The 19,780-nt window shown below is 42.5% G+C and overlaps 1 protein-coding gene across 3 annotated transcripts in view; it reads right to left on the bottom strand.

The window, feature by feature from the left end:
- Positions 1-205: 205 nt before the first annotated feature.
- The window catches only part of KCTD20 (potassium channel tetramerization domain containing 20), a 43,889-nt gene continuing 24,314 nt past the window's right edge, over positions 206-19,780 (bottom strand). For 2 of the 3 annotated variants that reach the window (XM_039466858.2, XM_039466851.2), the window contains exons 3-8: positions 15,921-16,194; positions 12,397-12,499; positions 11,904-12,024; positions 9,903-10,100; positions 6,579-6,689; positions 206-4,966 (exon numbers count right to left, since the gene is read on the bottom strand). In XM_039466858.2, the coding sequence (XP_039322792.1) occupies positions 4,674-4,966; positions 6,579-6,689; positions 9,903-10,100; positions 11,904-12,024; positions 12,397-12,499; positions 15,921-16,194 (1,100 nt within the window). In that variant the 3' untranslated portion in view covers positions 206-4,673. Of the gene's footprint in view, positions 4,967-6,578; positions 6,690-9,902; positions 10,101-11,903; positions 12,025-12,396; positions 12,500-15,920; positions 16,195-17,839; positions 19,713-19,780 lie in introns of those variants that run through there. The other variant, XM_074397976.1, reaches the window with a different exon arrangement.

The following is a 19,780-nucleotide window of genomic DNA, read 5'->3' as shown; positions in this document are numbered from 1 at the left end:
TGCCACCACGCCTGTCTAGTTTTTGTATTTTTAGTAGAGATGGGTTTTTGCCACGTTGGCTAGGCTGGTCTTAAACTCCTGACCTCAAGTGATCCACCTGCTTTGACCTCCCAAAGTGCTGGGATTACAGGCATGAGTCACAGCCACCGTGCCCGGCCCAACATCTTGATTTCTAATTTTACTTTCTGCTAAAAAAACAGACACATAAATGATAATATTTTATTATAGAAAAAGCATCCCAAGTATAGGATTTCATAAACACTGGTAGGTGAACAAGTGCAATTTTACAAGTAAATACGAAGTAAAGAGGCAAAACCTACGGGCATTTCGCCTTCAGGAGAAAATGTAATGTTCTCCTGCACAAGTGATCCCACCCAGAACACAAATGTGGCTCCATCTCCCATGAAGGCATCAGATTTGCTTTCTGAGCTCAGTATGCCCATTTCAACAACTGCAAAGTGATGGCAACAAGTGGCATTGAATATATGTTACTACAAACCCTTGACTTAAAATGTTTTTTGAGACAGGGTCTTGCTCTGTCATCCAGGCTGGAGTGCAGTGGCATGATTATGGCTCACTGCAGCCTCATTCTCCTGGGCTCAAGCAATTATTCTGCCTCAGCCTCTTGAGTAGCTGGGACTACAGGTGTGCACTACCATGCCTGGCTATTTTTTTTGTTGCCCAGGCCAGTCTCAAACTCTTGGCATCAAGTGATCCTCCCACCTTGGCCTCCCAAAGTGCTAGGATTACAAGCCCCATATCCTTGATTTTCTTTTTTGAGATAGTCTTGCTCTGTTGCCCAGGCTGGAGTACAATGGTGCAATCTCAACTCACTGCAACCTCCACCTCCCAGGTTCAAGTGATTCTCCTGCCTTAGCCTCCCAAGCAGCTGGGACTATAGGTGCCTTCCACCACAACCAAACTTTTTAGTATTTTTAGTAGGTGGGGTTTCACCATGTTGGCCAGGCTGCTCTTTTTTTTTTTTTTTTTTTTAGACAGAGTCTCAAGTCTGTCACCAGGCTGGAGTGCAGTGGCGCTATCTTGGCCCACTGCAACCTCTGCCTCCCAGGTTCAAGCAATTCTGCCTCAGCCTCCTGAGTAGCTGGGACTACAGGTGTGCGCCACCATGCCCAGCTAATTTTTTTTATTATTTTTTTATTTTATTTTTTAGTAGAGATGCGGTTTTACCATGTTGGCTGGGATGGTCTTGATCTCTTGACTTTGTGATCCGCCCGCCTTGGCCTCCCAAAGTGTGGAGATTACAGGCGTGAGCCACTGCACCTGGCCAAAAGCCCTTGAGTTTTAACTTTGACTGACACTCGATTCTTTAAAAAAAATCCTCTACGTTCTACTTTATGAGTTTACATTAAAGCCTGTGGTCTGAATATTTGTGTTACTTAGAGGGGGACCCTTGGGACACTACCTGCAAACACATCTGACCTTCCTGGGCTTATTCCACAGTATTTTCATAGACCAGTATATATTAAACATCATACTGGCCGGGCGCGGTGGCTCAAGCCTGTAATCCCAGCACTTTGGGAGGCCGAGGCGGGTGGATCACGAGGTCAAGAGATCGAGACCATCCTGGTCAACATGGTGAAACCCCGTCTCTACTAAAAATACAAAAAAATTAGCTGGGCATGGTGGCGCGTGCCTGCAATCCCAGCTACTCAGGAGGCTGAGGCAGGAGAATCGCCTGAACCCAGGAGGCGGAGGTTGCGGTGAGCCGAGATCGCGCCATTGCACTCCAACCTGGGTAACAAGAGCGAAACTCCGTCTCAAAAAACAAAACAAAACAAAACACATCATAGTGTTCTCTTGGGAGTTATAGTAGTACTGGCTACTGCATATTGTGCAGTAAATGTAGTTTACTTTCTTACCATTTTTGCTGCCATTCTTTCAAATATTTTTCCAGGGCTTAGCTTAGGAGAAACTGTTAAATGATCTGACACATTTTAACACTGTCCTCTTGCCCTCCCTCCAACTCCTGAGTGGCAAATGTTTCCTCATCGACCCTGCGTGACATGCTGCAGATGCAAACTCAAGATTCTAAACCTCAGATTCAAGTTAATCATGGCTTGCTGAGATGCTCTGAGTAAGGTACTCTGGCTAAAACCATCTTCTTATGAAAATGTTTCTGTATAAACAGCCTGGTTTGCTTATTTAGGCACTTAGAAGAAAACACCAAACCCAAGTTCCACCTTTTTAAAATTAGAAATGCCTCTTGCCCATCTGGTCAGTAACCAACTCTGAAGGGGGTGACCTCAACTCGGCCCTTGTTTCTGTGAGGTCTAAGAGGTCCTGCTTTTTGTCCTGCCCCAGGAATGGAGCAGGCTTGGGTGAGCGCCACGTGGAGGGTGGTGGAGGGGCATAGAAATAAACCTTCCTCTCCACCAGAAGGAACCTGTGGTCCCAGCTTTTCCTTCTGTCACCACCACCTCGTGACTAGACCTGCCTTCACAGATTTCCAGCTTACCGAAACCCCACAGGTTGGGGCCAAATGCTTGTTAACCTAAGTTGGGGGGAAAAGGACTTCAATTTTGAAAGCCTGAGCAAAGTAAAGGGTTACACAGAACAGCATCAAGTACATTCCATACTTTTTTTTTCCCCTAAGGAAGAACTAGTTTTCATTTTTAAGTGTTAGCTGTGGCATGTTTACACTTAAATGTTAGGAATACATAAGCTGTGTAACAGAAGTTACACATACTTACGGAATATACAAACACTAGGTAATTCAAATTTCCTTTGTAGTGGCATGGAAGTCTTCTGAGAAGCAGAAAGGAAGCACCATTTAACAATTATCTGGGTTAGTCAACTGGTAGTGGGTATAAATGTGGTACTGGTAAGGTCAGGGCCAAACCTGACCTCAAATATGAACCAATTAGTTTCACAGAAGTAAAACTACCTCCTAGCTACAAATAATCCTAACCCTTAATCCAGGCCATCAGCCTAGCAAATGGATGCCAATGGTTGTCATGTGGGGGACAGCTCAACTTGCTAGTGAAGAACAGAGCATTTATTCCCACTGTGATGCTAGTCACATAAGAGACATAAGAACGCTCTTCTTCAATCCTGGAAAGAGCTTTCAACATCTACCCAGCTTTTATCTTTGGATGATTATAACTGGGACAGTCATTAAATGGAATCAAGTAGCCTCTCTTACACAGGGTAAGCACCCCAAATCCCAAAATTTAAAATCTGAAATGTTCCAAAGTCCAGTTTTTTGAGTGCTGACATGATGTTCAAAAGCTTTTCAGATTTGGAGTGTTCAGCTGTTAAGTATTCGGCAAATATTCCAAACTCTGAAAAATATCTGAAACCTGAAACATTTCTGGTCCCAAGCATTTTGGATAAGAGATGCTCAACCTGTATTCCAGTCAGCTTCTACCAAAATATTTATATTTGGCTCTGGACTCTTAATTATTTAACCATACTGTTAATAGCCATGGAGAAAAGGAAGGTGGTTCAGCACTGTGGGGGCTGGGGAGGGTGATCTGGGCGAGCATGCACTGATAACAGAGCTGACAGATCAAATAAAATGACTGGGCTTAATTTCCCTTCAACTCACTCTTCCTTTGGGGATGACATTGGTATAATTTTCTTACCCAGTGTGTGAGCAGCAATTAGGCTATTTCAAGAACCAAAATACACAGATATCCAAAAATCCCATGATATGAAAACACGCAGAGAAAAATCCTGCACCAGGACAGGGACTGTGCAGATGATGCTTCCCACCCAGCTTCACTCCAAACACCCCCGGCTGGCACTCTTCTAAGTCTGTTGAGAAACTGGGCACTTGTGAGACATTTCTGCTGAAAATGAAATTTCATTTCATCTTGAAAGCTTTTAAGCCATTCTAGGGTCTCCTAGCCACATCCACAGCAATGTGCTGCCCCAGAGTGTCAAGACCTGTGGTTTCACAACAGATCCCAAGCCAGGATAATCTCATTGGCCTGATTTGGAGAGGTTCTTCTACTTGTTTCATTCCAAATGAATCATCAAATTGTTTAATTCCAAAACCTTGAAGCTAAAAAGGTCTCATCAACATTGTTATTCCATTATCCTTCCTGCCAAAGAAATCTGTGTGGTTTTGAATTTTTCATTGCATTAATGAGAAATCTGAATTTAAGCTCTTGAGAATTTCCTTTTGGACATTCTGAATGGGAGCCTATAGTTCTTTCCAGATGCAATTTGGGTGCAGAGGCCTCCAAGAATGGCATCTTGATTAACCTCTAATAAGCATCTGGTGCCTGCTTTTAGAAGTTAGAGATTGTCACCTTTTAAGTTTGGTCCCTTTGCTACTAAGCAATTTGCCTGGTATAAAACAAAAACAAAACTCAAGAACAGAGTAAAAAGGATGAGGACTGCTTTGCTAAACACGAGGCAACAGGAGTCTTGACTTCCTTTCCTGCTTTTGCAGTTACACAAAGACTCAGTGAACAGCACCAGACCCAAATTTTTCAAGTTACCAGGGCTTCTGCAAAGATGGTAGCTAATTCACCAGTGAGTACTTCATCCCCTGCCAGAGGCACAGACTTACTGAAAAGGACACATGTTAATTATGGGAGAAAGGAAATGGATAGGGGAGAAGCATGTCTTCTACTCAGGGTGAGACAAATCATGAGGGAGGGCTAGCTGCAGGCATCTCACAAGGGGTGGACCCACAGCTGGCCCTAATCCTGAAAGTCGTTAGAAGCCATCTGAGAAAGTGGGGCATTTAGCCGGTCAAGTTCATCCACTTGTGGTGGGTGATGCATTAATATCTCCTGGTCCTCCAAGACATCTTCTCCAGCAGCTACCAGATTCGTGAGGGATTTGCTTCGAACACACTGAAAATCCACATGGCGACTCTTTCCTTCTTCTTTTTCCCATGACATCTGGATGAAGGGGCGTTGTACATAATTATAGATGACTTCAGACCGGCCGCCAGGTCTTCTCTTAATTTTTTCTTTACAGGTAGGGTAACCTGCAACGGAAAAAGGCCATTCTCATGACTGACAAATTGTGCTCACTCTGGGGTCCCTATTTTCTCCTTCCTAACCACATCAGTTTTCTCCCAAAATCATAGCCTGAAAAATATGTGAGAAGTGACTAGTCCCTGTTCCATGCTCTCTCAGCCCCAAGCACCTACATGTTCACTTCCTTGCTGCTCAGATTAGTAGGTCTTGTCCTTAGAAGGGACTAACTGAGGGGTAACAAGAATTCTATCCCTTCTAATGCAAAGAGGAGAGAAGCCTCTTACTAGTTCAGGAACTAGTAACAATACCATGGAACAAAAATCCTCCTGATGCACGGCTACTCTAGTCCTCTGAATTCTGTTGGACAGAGGACATACTATATGAGAAACAGTTAAGGAAACGTGGGATGTTTAGCCTAAAGAAAAAACAGCGATGCTGCCTAAAATATGTGAAAGGCTGTCACATGGAAATAGGACAAATAGTCAAAGTAGCTTCAGAGGCTATTAATTAGAAGACAAGCAGGGGAGGGAGGCAGTTATCTATTAAGTATGTATGGCAGAATGTCCTAATGGTAAAATAGCTCAATAGGTTGTTCTGGGAAATGTACTTGACAAGGGAAAGACAGAGTAGGAGGTTTAATAGATAATCTTCAAAAATTTCTTCCAAGGCTAGGCACTGTGGCTCACACCTGTAATCCTAGCACCTTGGGAGGCCAAGGCAGGAGGACTGCTTGAGTCCAGGAGTTCAAAACCAGCCTGGGCCAAAGAAGACCTCATCTCTTATAAAAAAGGTTAAAAAAAAAAGTGCAGCATAGTGATATGTGCCTATGGTCTCTGCTACCCGGGAGGCTGAGGCAGGAGGACCACTTGAGCCCAAGAAGTCAAGGCTGCAGTGAGCCATGATTATGTCACTGTACTCCAGTGTGAGCGAGAGTGAAAGCCTATCTCATAAAAAAAGAATGTCTTCCAACTTTAAATTCCACTTAAGTCAGACACAATGAAGGTTTGATGGGTTGTATGAGCAGAAGTGAGGCAGCAAGAGTTAGCGAAGCGCAAGCGTCAAACAAAGATCCACACAGGGCAGACCAGGTGGCTGATGGCTTTGGCACTCTCCAGGAATGAAGTCGCTTGAGAGCCTTCCATGGAGACCACAGGTTTGGAGCCACTGCTCAAGATCATTCAAAGTAGTTCTGTTAATAGATCCAGACATTCCTCAAAGGCATGGAATAACCTTACATTTTGAGTCCCCAGGCTCTTTTCAGAAGGACCCTTCCAGATGCCAGAAACATCTTCAAGACTGGTGGCAGAACGATGCTCTCACCTGGTGAGCCCACAAGCCCTGCTGTACCTCCTTCTACCAGTGCCCTTTCCCTCACTGCTCTTTATCTTGAATTAGTAAACTCGAACTTGTTTCTGTGGCTGTTTTAAACCATTTTTAACTGCAGATAAAATGAAAAATGAGGACAAAAACAGAAACCCTTCAAACTTGAGTAAGAATGTGGTTTTCATGTATGCCTATTTCCTAGGTCCTCTGGAAACTAAATTTTCAGGACATAAGTTGTGGCCATAGACCCAACCTGAATGTTGACTGGGACTTTTTTTTTTTTTTTTTTTTTTTTACCTTCAATTCCAATGCGAATGTTTTTCAGGCCCCGTTCCTTTAACACTGTTTTTGCAACATCCCGATTCTCTATATATTTGAAGAATCTGTAGAGCTTGGAGCTATAAAGAACTGAAAGAGAAAAAATATGGGGTTAGCCGTGAAGTGAAGACCTAAGAGGAAAGAGAGAAGGTAACACAATCAAACTAACGAAAGGTATACTTGACCACTAATGCCAAAAAATCCAGATGGATCAAAGATTAAATGTTAAATAATACATAAACCATAAGAGAAATTTTTGTAGTCTCAGGCTGGGGACTTTCTAGGTACAACATTAAATGCAGAAGCCATAAAAGAAAAACTGACTATTATAGAAATATAACATCTCGGCATAGCCTAAACCACCATTTACCAAAGCTAAAAAGACAACTGAATGAAAAAATATTTGCAACTTATAAAAGGCCGATTTCTTTAATTAGAAAGAGCTGCCACAAATAGAGCTTTCACAAATCACTAAGCAAAAGACTAACAGTCTGATTTCGTAATGGACAAAAGGCACAAACACCGTGAACAAAAAAGGAAATTATGATGGTTCTTGAAAACTAAAAAGGTTTTGCCTTGGCACAGTGGCTTACACCTGCATTTCCAGCACTTTGGGAGGCTTAGGCAGGCAGATCGGTTGAGGTCAGGAGTTGGAGACCAGCCTAGCCAACATGGTGAAACCCCATCTCTACTAAAAATACAAAACTCAGACAGGCGTGGTGGTAGGTGGTCTGTTATCACAGCTACTCGGTAAGCTGAGGCAGAAGAACCACTTGAACCTGGGAGGCGGAAGTTGCAGTGAGCTGAGATCACACCACTGCACTCCAGCCTAGGCAACAGAAGGAGACTCCATCTCAAAAAAAAAAAAAAAAAGATTTCTTTTACGGAATCACTTATGAAATACGAAATGTAATTTAAAACTCATGCCAGTCATGAGCTGCTGCCGTTTTTTACCTATTAAGAAATTAGCAAAGGTAAAAGTTTTTAAAAATACTGTCTTGGGGCCAGGCATGGTCGCTTACAGCTATAATCCCAACACTTTGGGTGGCCAATGCAGGAAGATGCCTTGAGGCCAGGAGTTTGAGACCAGCCTAGGCAAAGCAAGATAGTGAGACCCCATCTCTACACAAAATTTAAAAAATAAATCAGCCGGGCCGGGCGCGGTGGCTCAAGCCTGTAATCCCAGCACTTTGGGAGGCCGAGGCGGGTGGATCACGAGGTCGAGAGATCGAGACCATCCTGGTCAACAAGGTGAAACCCCGTCTCTACTAAAAATACAAAAAGTTAGCTGGGCATGGTGGTGCGTGCCTGTAATCCCAGCTACTTAGGAGGCTGAGGCAGGAGAATTGCCTGAGCCCAGGAGGCGGAGGTTGCGGTGAGCCGAGATCGCGCCATTGCACTCCAGCCTGGGTAACAAGAGCGAAACTCCGTCTCAAAAAATAAATAAATAAATAAATAAATAAATAAAAATAAATCAGCCAGTCGTGGTGGCACACACCAGCAGTCCAAGCTACTTGGAGGCTGAGGTGGGAGAATCACTTGAGACCAGGGAGGCCACAGAGAGCCACGACTGTACCACTGCACTCCAGCCTGAGTGAAAGAGCAAGCTTCTATCTTAAAAAAATTTTTTTTCAAGCCGCTGTTGGCCAGGCATGGTGGCTCACTCCTGTAATCCTAGCACTTTGGGAGGCCAAGGCGGGTGGATCACTTGAGGTCAGGAGTTCGAGACCAGCCTGGCCAACATGGTGAAACCCCGTCTCTACTAATAATACAAAAATTAGCCAGGTGTGGTGGCACGCACCTGTAGTCCCAGCTACTCGGGAGGCTGAGGCATGAGAATCACTTGAACCTGAGAGGCAGAGGTTTCACTGAGTCCAGATTATGCCATTGCACTTCAGCCTGGGCAACAGAGACTCTGTCTCAAAAAAGAAAAAAAAAAAGCCACTGTTTTGGTGAGGGGGTGGAAACAATGGAAAGAAACCTGTCATGTCCTGTTTTGTGAGTGTAAATTGGTACAACTTTTATGGAGGATAATTTGGCAATATCTATCAAAATTATAAAGCCACAAATCTTTTTTGTTGTTGTTGTTAAGACAGACTCGGCCGGGCGCGGTGGCTCAGCCTGTAATCCCAGCACTTTGGGAGGCCGAGGCGGGTGGATCACAAGGTCGAGAGATCGAGACCATCCTGGTCAACATAGTGAAACCCTGTCTCTACTAAAAATACAAAAAAAAAACTAGCTGGGCGTGGTGGCGCGTGCCTGTAATCCCAGCTACTCAGGAGGCTGAGGCAGGAGAATTGCCTGAACCCAGGAGGCGGAGGTTGCGGTGAGCCGAGATTGCGCCATTGCACTCCAGTCTGGGTAACGAGAGCGAAACTCCGTCTCAAAAAAAAAAAAAAAAAAAAAAAAAAAAAAAGACAGACTCTAGCTCTGTCACCCAGGCTGGAGTCCAATGGTGTGATCTTGGCTCACTGCAACCTCTGCCTCCCAAGTTCAAGTGATTCTCCTGTCTCAGCCTCCTGAATAGCTAGGTTACAGGCATGTGCCACATTGCCCAGCTAATTTTTGTATTTTTAGTAGAGATGGGGTTTCGCTATGTTCAGACCAGGCTGGTCTTGAACTCCTGACCTCTAACAATCTGCCCTGTAATCTCAGCCTCCCCAAGGGCTGGGATTACAGGCATGAGCCACTGCACCCTGCCAATAGTTTAAATATCCAATAATAGGACTGGTTAAATCAATTATGGCACATTTGTGCAAGGGAATACTATAGAGACATAAAAAAGAACGTTGAAGATTTTTATGTTAACACATGGCCTAGAACAGTTGTATGATATGGTACATCTGAAAGAGGAGGAGAAAACAAGTAATTGATTATGTATGTACACTGAATATACTTGGAAGCCTATAAAAGAACTTGAGGAAGAAAATGGGATAGATGGGGCAGGAATGAGAATAAGACTTTTTAAGTGCATATCCTTTTATGCTTTTTTGAATTTTGAATTATTACCAATTAAAAGGGATTTAAAAATGAAATGAATTAAAAAAATGACACCATCATTTAATGTGCTGCCTCAGTATATTACACAGTACAAGACACCAGAGAAAGAAGTGAATGGTATAACAACATTCACTATGTTCCCCAGCATAAAGGTTAGACCTGCATCACTAGGGATTTGTCATCCAGGTGAGTGTGCTCATCACGGGCTCAACTTTGATAGTCACATTGGTTCTAGGATCAAGCTGCCACCCCAGGTAGCGAGTTTCTTGCTGAAAACATCTACACCATGCCGGAAGCTCCTACTTTGGGAATATTCCTCCCCCATTGGTGGAGGGTGGTCTTCATCCCAGTCCACAGAATCCTCATCCGTCAGCACAACAATGTGACACTCCCGCTCTCCTTTCTTGGCACAGCCCACCATGATGGGCAAGATGAGTTCTTCGAGGTAGTGGTCAAACTGCTTATGAGCACCATCATTAGACAGTTCATGCAGTAAAGCACCTGCAGAGACAAAATGTAGGTGAACATGCTTTCTGCCTAAATGCACATATTACTGGAGTGAAAGAGTATGAGGTAATGGCTGTTATCATTGATGAGGTTCAGAGAAGTGGCACATTTAAAGACAAAAAGATTGTTTCCTGCTCCAAGGTGATTATTAAGCTTTGTTAAGTATGTCTTCTACTCGTGTTTAATAATCCTTGAGCATTCTGATCAATTGAGGTTTTGTTGGACATATAAGGTCAGACCATAAACGTTAATTCTATAAGAGATGAAATCATCATTTGGGGACGATCTTTGTATACCTCTTCTGAAGATGCTTTGGATCCTCATTTCCTGGAGTTAAGAGTACTATAGGAGAGGAATAATCTGAATTTTGGTGACACCAAAGGACTTATCTAAGTGTGTAATACACTCAGTAGGGAAATAACATGTACAGAGGCCTTCATGCAACATGCAGGGAAATGTATCATGAAATTCAAAGAATAATTCTTTAAATAATTTCGGGAAGCCTAGGTAATGATAAGAGCATGGAGTTTGCAGTCAGACAATCTGAGTTCTATTCCTAGCCTTAATGCCTAGAGCTTTGAACAAGTTAAGTTCTTAAATGAGGTTATCACCCATCTTTCAGAGTTGTTACAAGATTCAAGCAAGTCCATATCTATAAAGCACTTAGCAAGCACTTAATAATAGGCTGGGCACAGTGGCTCATGCCTGTAATCTCAGCACTTTTGGAGGCCGAGATGGGGAGATCACTTGAGGTCAGGAGTTCAAGACCAGCCTGGCCAACATGGTAAGACCCTATCTCTACTAAAAATACAAAAATTAGCTGGGCATGGTGGCCCACGCCTGTAATCCCAGCTGCTCTGGTAGGAGAATCACTAGAACCCAGGAGGCAGAGGCTGCAGTGAGCTGAGATTGTGCCGCTGCACTCTAGCCTGGGCAACAGAGCAAGACTGTGTCTCCAAAACAAACAAAAAATAGCCAGGCATGGTGGCATGTACCTGTAGTCCCAGCTACTCAGGAGGCTGAGGTGGGAGGACTGTTTGAAGCCAGGAGTTCGAGACCAGCCTGGGCAACATAGCAAGAACCCATCTCAAGTTAAAAAAAAAAAAAAAAAAAAAGACAAAATAATGATCAGGAGAACCTGGCCAATTTGTGCTGTTTGACTTTATTAGTAAACTGTTCCTCATGCTGGACCATCAGTATCCTTGTTTGTTATAGAGTTGAGACACCAAAATCCCAAGAGGGAAACAGTTAGCTTGGTCTCCAACTGTCAAGCTCCATTTAGAAACTACTATCTGTTTTCCTTTGTCTACTCCAGTTCCTCACAGTGCTTTTAACCAAGAGATGAAACGGGTTAGTTAGTATCACATCTCTGCCTCTGCAGATGATTTTCAACCCACACTTGAAATTCCTTCTGTTTAGTAATAAAAAATATCAGCCAGGCATGGTGACTCACACCTGTAATCCCAGCACTCTGGGAGGCGGAGGTGGGCAGATCACCTGAGGTCAGGAGTTCAGGACCAGCCTGGCCAACATGGTTAAACCCTGTCACTACTAAAATACAAAAATTAGTCGGGTGTGGTGGCAGGTGCCTGTAATCCCAGCTACTAGAGAGGCCTGAGGCAAGAGAATCCCTTGAAGCTGGGAGGCGGAGGTTGCAATGAGCCGAGATCTCACCATTGCATTCCAGCCTGGGAGACAGAGCAAGACTGTCTCAGAAAAAAAAAAAAAATCGGTGACTTCCAAGAAAACTCAGAGTTCAGCTGTTCAAGTGTAGCTGGCAGCTGCTCTTGTACTTACTCAGATCTTGACATCGGATCGTGTTGAAGTCAAAATTAATGCAGAGATAATCACATGTATCTCTAAGATCTGGGATAGAGATGCCATCAGGACAATTGATGATACCAGTTTTGTAATAGTCCTGTAAATAGATTAGGAGGAAAAAATGTAGGCATAGAACAAGATGAAAAATGACTTCTTCATCCCTATGCATTCCTGGTCCTGTTAAAGCAATGCACTAATGGAATTACCACCAAATGTATGATTCATTAGATGGCAAAACAGCTTCTGGCTATCTTGAGGTGTTTAATCAGAACTTGGTAACTGATAGAGCCCACACACAAACGAGCAAGGATTTCAAAGTTACAGGAATAGAAAACAAAGGGAGAAAGGAAACAACTGGAAACCAGAGACCCTAAACACAGTAACATAGCTGATGGAAATCTCAAGGCTACTGATCACACATGCCCCTGGGGAAGAGAAGAGAATATAACAAAAAAGGGCCACTACACACCAACACTGTGCGAAATACAGTTGCACTGATGCCTTCGGCAATCTCATACTCTCCCTTCTCATTGGGCCGAGTGAAGTTGTACTCTCTTCCTGGTCCAAACATCCTGAAAGATACCCAGGTAATAATGTTATCTTCTCCAGCGTGATTCTTCACAGATGAGACTTCTCCCTTCTGTACCTCATTCTGGAAGACTCCATCCCATTCTCTCATAGTGTAAGTTAAAAACACAGCACTGGGACCCAATGCCCACAAGACAACTCAAGTCTTAGGCAACTCCCTTCAGACAGGAAAAGGAGACAATTGCTTTAAGCATTTGTGTGCGAACAATGAAGGATCAAGTCCACAAAGTTCACCTGTAGTGAGTTTCTTTGGCAATAAATGCAGTAAACAGCAATGCAGAGGTGGCCCTTGGAAAATATCTGTGTTGAGATGGTGACCTTTCATGCCCTCCCCACTGCCCAAGAACCTGCCTATATATACTGACAGCTCAGGAAGATAGCATTTAGACTCCTTTTTATTCCTGTCCCCTCTCCTGTCAACACTGACCTATCTAACATGCCATTCGTCAATATTTCTGAGTTTTACTTTTCAACATCTCATCTTCTGTTAGGTGCAGCTATGTTAATGCTTTCCTGGTATGTCTTAACAGTGGAGCTCTGGGGGAAAAATGGCCTTACTCAATACCAAGAATAATGATGGGATTTCCAGATCAGGTAGAAAAGGAGGGTAGGCATTATTAGGCTTATCAGCAGTTTACTACATTTCAGAGAGGCAGGCTCGCTCTCAGCATGAATTCAGAAGTCATAGGGTACAGGGAGGAGGGCTTACTTTTCCACCTCTCTCCATCCTTCCTCCCTTCTGTCAGATCCCCTCCAGTCTAAATAACCCCAGGACTTCTATTCCTGCTGCACTTTTGTGTATGAGCAGTGGATGGTCAGATAACACAAAGGAAAGGGCAGACAGCTACTATCTTCAACTAGACTAAGATTTGACTTCCCAATGGGGACTCACTGCCATTTCCTTCCTTAAACTGCTGGGAAGTATTGCTGTTCCGCTGTTCAAAACTTATCCTCCAGCCTGAACTGGCTGCTTTTCAAAAGTCTGAAAATGATTCCATTTCACATGTTTCCCAAATAACTGTATCACATATAAGAAATCTGTCTTGATAAAAGTAGCCTCCAAATAATGCAGATGTTTTTCTGGAATGCTCTGGTTGAATGAAAATTAGATCAGAGAGCTTTGAAAAAAAATAGTGAACATATTGTAAATATAACCCCCCTATTTATAATTAGTAGGACTTCAGCTCAGCGTTATTTATTTAGTAGTGGCATGGATCTGCATTAATCCATTCTCTTTCTCTCACCTTCTCCCCGTGTGACATCTGTAAGCTCACTGGCTAGGCTTACAAGTACTGTATATAACAGAACAGGCAGCCACAAAACAGAACAAATCTAAATAACTTACAGAACATATGACCTTGGCCAACTGAGCTGAATGAACCATACAGATAAAAAAAACCACACTCGGCCGGGGGCGGTGGCTCACGCCTGTAATCCCAGCACTTTAGGAGGCCGAGGCGGGTGGATCACGAGGTCAAGAGATCGAGACCATCTTGGTCAACATGGTGAAACCCCGTCTCTACTAAAAATACAAAAAATTAGCTGGGCATGGTGGCGCGTGCCTGTAATCCCAGCTATTCAGGAGGCTGAGGCAGGAGAATTGCCTGAACCCAAGAGACAGAGGTTACGGTGAGCCGATATTGCACCATTGCACTCCAGCCTGGGTAACAAGAGTGAAACTCTGTCTCAAAAAAAAAAAAAAAAAAAAAAAAACACCACACTCTCCTCTTCATGGGACAACTCATTCCAAGATTCATACCAGTGTCACCCAAGAATCTTACCCAGAAAACACTTGCTTTTCTTCTCTTGATCACTACTTTCAGAGGCAACATACCCAAAACAGCCAGTCTGCACTAAGAAACACTTTTTTTAGGGGTTGGGAATGGTGGTAATATCCAAACTAAGAACAAGAAGTCAAGCCTGATAAAAAAAATACAGGGCCAATCTGGAAATTGTTTTAATGTGCTACAATTCAGATGTTTAAGAAATATGTAGACAGGTTTGGTTCTAATTAAAAAGTGGTTCACTATGAATTTGTATGTTCAAATACACCTATATTTGAATGGCTGGATTCTATTTAGCCTAGAATTCAATAAATTAGTGTGATCAATTAGAATTTCTAACTTAAATTAATTCAAAGTCCTGAAGTTAGATCTCTAAACAAAATAAAATCTTCTAAGTAGATGAGAATTATCAAAAGCCAAATCTGCATATATAATATGATTATTACTATTTTTACTCTGATCCCAATTTGCTCTTCCTTAGGTTAAGGTCTATGGTTGGCCAGAAAGACAATCTCTTAACTCCTAGGCCAGGCTCTGGGACCCCTTCCTGGACGTTGTTCCTCCTTAGTAGGCTATTTCCATTTCCTAAATTCTAACCCTAAAAATCTGGGGGCTGGAGATGCTTAAAGGGAAGATAAGTCTAAATGAAGCAGCACAGAGAATGGACCATGAAGAATAATGAGAGCAATCAAGAAAAAATGAAATAACTAGGTTTAAAGATTCCACTTAAAGATTACATTTCAAATACTTGAATAGTAATGGAAGCATTAGAAAATGACTGCATAGCATCCATTGGCAAGCATAAAACTTGCAATAGATGGCAGGAAAATGCTTTTCAGTAAAATGGCTATGTTCTTGTGCCATGTAGAACATTTGTCTAATACCGTTTTTTATTTATTTATTTTAAAACAGGGAGCGAGACTTAGGTCTCACCTTACCCCAGCATCTCTGACCTGTGAAACTCTAAAACCATTACTTGGAGTGAATTTGTAGATGAGCAGAGAATCAGATTTAGCAGTTTTTTTTTTTTTTTTATAGTTTCCAAATAGATTTTACTTCCTATTGTGGGGCTCATTTCAGTATACTGGCTTTATAAATGAAGTAAGTATTCTCTCCACCCCAAAATACCAACACACATTAAGCTTTTACCAGCTTATCCTCCCTTTCACAAATGTGTGAGGGCAGAAAAATAAAAATACAATACTTTTTTTTTTTTTTTTTTTTTGAGATGGAGTCTTGCTCTGTTGCCCAGGCTGGAGTGCAATGGTGTGGTCTCAGCTCACTGCAACCTCTACCTTCCAGGTTCAAGCGATTCTCCTGATTCTCCTGCCTCAGCCTCCCAAGTAGCTGGGATTACAGGCAGCTGCCAACACTCCCAGATAATTTTTCTATTTTTAGTAGAGACAGGGTTTCACCATGTTGGCCAGGCTGGTCTCAAATTCCAGATCTCAGGTGATCTACCTGCCTCAACCTCCCAAAGTGGTGTTGGGATTACAGGCGTCGAGACACTGCGCCTGGCCTACACAATGCTTTTTATTATTATATCTAATGCAAGATAAATAGCAGGTATGTCTGTTTATAGAGAATCGAGTAAATTTGGAAGAAAATTATCATCAGTTACCTTCCCAACATGGTATCCGGATGAGCAGTGAAAATCTGTGGATTCACAACAAAACGTGTGCCATCTACAAGAAGCGTCACTTTCTCTGGTGCTTGGGAATGGGAATTACTGCCAAAACCCACACTACTGTTTCCAAATCTTTCTGGAGCAATAAAAGGTTCATGGTTCCGCTTATTCCCACTTTGGAAGCAAGAACCTTTGATGTCTTCGGCAAGGGGCATTATGTGAGGGAACTGAAGATTTGCTGGCTGAGAGGCATAGTCAAGTGAGAGGTCTAAAAGAACATACAAAGAAACCAAAATAACTTGAGAGCAAAAGCCTTGAGAGAAAAACAAACTCTGTTTTCTTTAAAACAACAAGTAAACAAAAAAACCCCCCAAATTTTAGGTGTTCACAGGCAAAAAAACCTCTTGCTTACAGCAAGTAAAAGCAAGCAAACAAAAAACCTAGAGACTCATATTGGATCTCCTCCTTGTACGTGTGAAGGTTGCGGGAGGTAGGGGATGAAGGCAGGATACCCCAACTTTAACATTATTTAAATTTTCTAAAGTAAACTATGTCTATGGTTAAGAAAAACAGCAAAGAGTTTCTGTGGAGGCCCAGCAGTCTTCCCTGCTATTCTCTGTACCTCCCCCAGTGTTGATTCACAGGCAATCACTTTTTACTTCTGCTTTCACTTCTATTGCTAAATAATACTTTTATATTTCCCATGCTTCATTTAAGAAACCTGCTACTAATATATGCCAAAACTATTCATTTTCAAATTCTTCAAAACTGTTTGAAAATTTTATTTTCCAGAGGGATAATGATAGTCTTTAATTTTCCAATATATTACTTTTCCTAGAAATTTACAGTAAAAGGCATTTTCATTCTATACAGGAGAATCCTAAGATTACCTACACTATTTTTTCAAAAAGGTAGGTATTACTCTCAGCAGAAAAAATCGAGTGCAGATGGCATTAAAATTTATTCATGAAATCTGTGTCTTAGTATCATCAAAAAGCTGTTTTCTTGGCTGGGCGCGGTGGCTCAAGCCTGTAATCCCAGCACTTTGGGAGGCCGAGGCGGGTGGATCACGAGGTCGAGAGATCGAGACCATCCTGGTCAACGTGGTGAAACCCCGTCTCTACTAAAAATACAAAAAATTAGCTGGGCATGGTGGCACGTGCCTGTAATCCCAGCTACTCAGGAGGCTGAGGCAGGAGAATTGCCTGAACCCGGGAGGCGGAGGTTGCGGTGAGCCGAGATCGCGCCATTGCACTCCAGCCTGGGAAACAAGAGCAAAACTCCATCTCAAAAAAAAAAAAAAAAAAAAAAAAGCTGTTTTCTTTAAGCAATTTATTTAATTTTTCTACCTGGTCCACCATCTATAAAACAAGGATAAATAATGTTCACTCCATCTACCTCACAGGCCTGTTCTGAATATAAACTAAAATTAAGGATATGAGAGCACTTAAAAATAGGCTGGGTACAGTGGCTCACACCTGTAATCCCAGCACTTTGGGAGGCCAAGGTAGGTGGATCATCTGAGGTCAGGAGTTTGAGACCAGCCTGGCCAACATGGTGAAACCCTGTCTCTACTAAAAATACAAAAATTAGCCAGATACGAAAATCAGCCAGGCGTAGTGGTGGGTGCCTATAATCCCAGCTACTCAGGAGGCTGAGGCAGGAGAATCTCTGGAACCTGGGGGGTGGGGGTTGCAGTGAGCCAAGATGGCACCACCGCACTCCAGCCTGGGCAACAGAGCAAGACTCTAGTCTGAAAAATAAAAAATAAAAAATAAATTTAAGAATAAATATATATTGTACATACATATATATGCAAAATACTGCATGATACAAAACAGGCTTAAAATTAAATATATGAAATCAGGATACATACAGAAGACAATCAGAAGTAAGTATTTTCAAAGGATTACCAGAGGGTTCTTTTAAATAGGCAGTCTCCTCAAGTGATCCGCCCACCTTGTTTTCCCAGAGTGTTAGGATTACAGGTGTGAGCCACCGCACCCAGCCCTATTTTGTTTTAATGTAAAAAAAGTTTTTTAATGAAAAATTCCAGACATATGGAAGCACAAACTTAATATAATACAAATGCCCCATCACCTAGATTTGGCAAGCTTTGTTAACATTTTCCCACCTTTTCTTCAAGCCCTATTTGAAAAAAAAACCAAACATTATCAATACAACTGAATTACTTCCACCCCTCATGTTTACAAAATTTGTAAACAAATTCAGGAACATGATTAATTAGTCTGATTTCCAATACTCAGTCAACTAAATAAATTGTTGGGCAGAGGACACTTAGGTTTTTTCCCATTTGTTTGTAGATAAAAGGCAATAAAGGCTGGGCGCAGTGGCTCACACCTGTAATCCCAGCACTTTGGGAGGCCGAGGTGGGTGGATCACCTGAGGTCAGGAGCCTGGTCAACATGATGAAACCCCGTCTCTACTAAAAACACAAAAGATTAGCTGGGCATGGTGGTGAGCACCTGTAGTCCCAGCTACTTGGGAGGCCGAGGCAGAATTGCTTGAACCTGGGAGATGGAGGTTGCAGTGAGCCAAGATCACGCCATTGCATACCAGCCTGGGCAACAAGAGTGAAATTTCATCTCAAAAACAAAAAACAAAAAACAAACCAACAAAAATCTAGACCAAAAACCTATATAGAGTTCACATCCTATAGCTTCTCATAAACTTTCACTGTGATCTCATGTTTGCACACCAAAAGCTATGCTTCCAGGCAACCCACGGGCAAGCTTGTAGCAAGAAACACTTTGATCACCAGGATAGGCTCTCACACTTGAGGTGCTGTTTATTCAAACTGAAATAAATACCTGAATTACTAATTCGGTTCTTTAGAATGCTTGATTTCACCCCAATGATGAAGCAATTGAAATGGGTTGATTCCTAAACCCAAGGAAGAAACCTCGGGTTCTATCCTGCTTAAATGGGTGATTAGGAAAAGACTCCTTGCACAAGTTCTCCCTAACAGTGTACTCTTGGGTGGCAGTCATATGCTCTTCTGTCAGCTGATACACATGAAGAACAGCCTAGTCAGAAATCATCCCACTACCTCCAGCACTGTGAACCTGAGCAAGTTACCTAAGCTATCTAAGCCTCAGTTTCCTCGTCTGTAAAACAAGGATAATAGTTATAAGGACTAAACTGGAGTAGAGTCAGCAGATTTTCCATAAAGAGCCACAAAGTAAATATTTTAGACTTGTGGTACACAGTCTCTGCCACTATTGTAGCAGGAAGGCAGCCATAGACAATATGGACACGATGGCTGTTTCATTAAAATTTTATTTATAAAAACAGGTAGACAGATTTGACCAGTTTGCCACCTCTGATCTAAAGAATATAGGTAAAGTTCCTAGTACAGTAAATGCTCAATAAGGTACTTGCTATTACTGGTGCTATTGTTTTAATTAAAAGTTAAAAAAAACCTCAGTTTATCAGGAACCTTCACATCCATTAACTTGTTCACCTACTAGACTTGTGAGGTAGGAAGAATTTTTTTTTTTGAGACAAGAGTCTTGCTCTCTTGCCCAGGCTAGAGTGCAGTGGTGCGATCTTGGCTCATTGCAACCTCTGCCTCCTAGGTTTGAGCGATTCTCGTGCCTCAGCCTCCCGAGTAGCTGGGATTATAGACATTCACCACCATGCCAGGCTAATTTTTTTATTTTTTATTTTTGAGACGGAGTTTCGCTCGTTACCCAGGCTGGAGTGCAATGGTGCGATCTCAGCTCACCACCACCTCCGCCTCCTGGGGTCAGGCAATTCTCCTGTCTCAGCCTCCTGAGTAGCTGGGATTACAGGCACACGCCACCATGCCCAGCTAATTTTTTGTATTTTTA

Source organism: Saimiri boliviensis, chromosome 4, assembly GCF_048565385.1.
Source record: "Saimiri boliviensis isolate mSaiBol1 chromosome 4, mSaiBol1.pri, whole genome shotgun sequence".
NCBI lineage: Eukaryota > Metazoa > Chordata > Mammalia > Primates > Cebidae > Saimiri > Saimiri boliviensis.
Note: the sequence above shows the minus strand (reverse complement) of the source record. Positions and strands in the feature narration are given on the sequence as shown.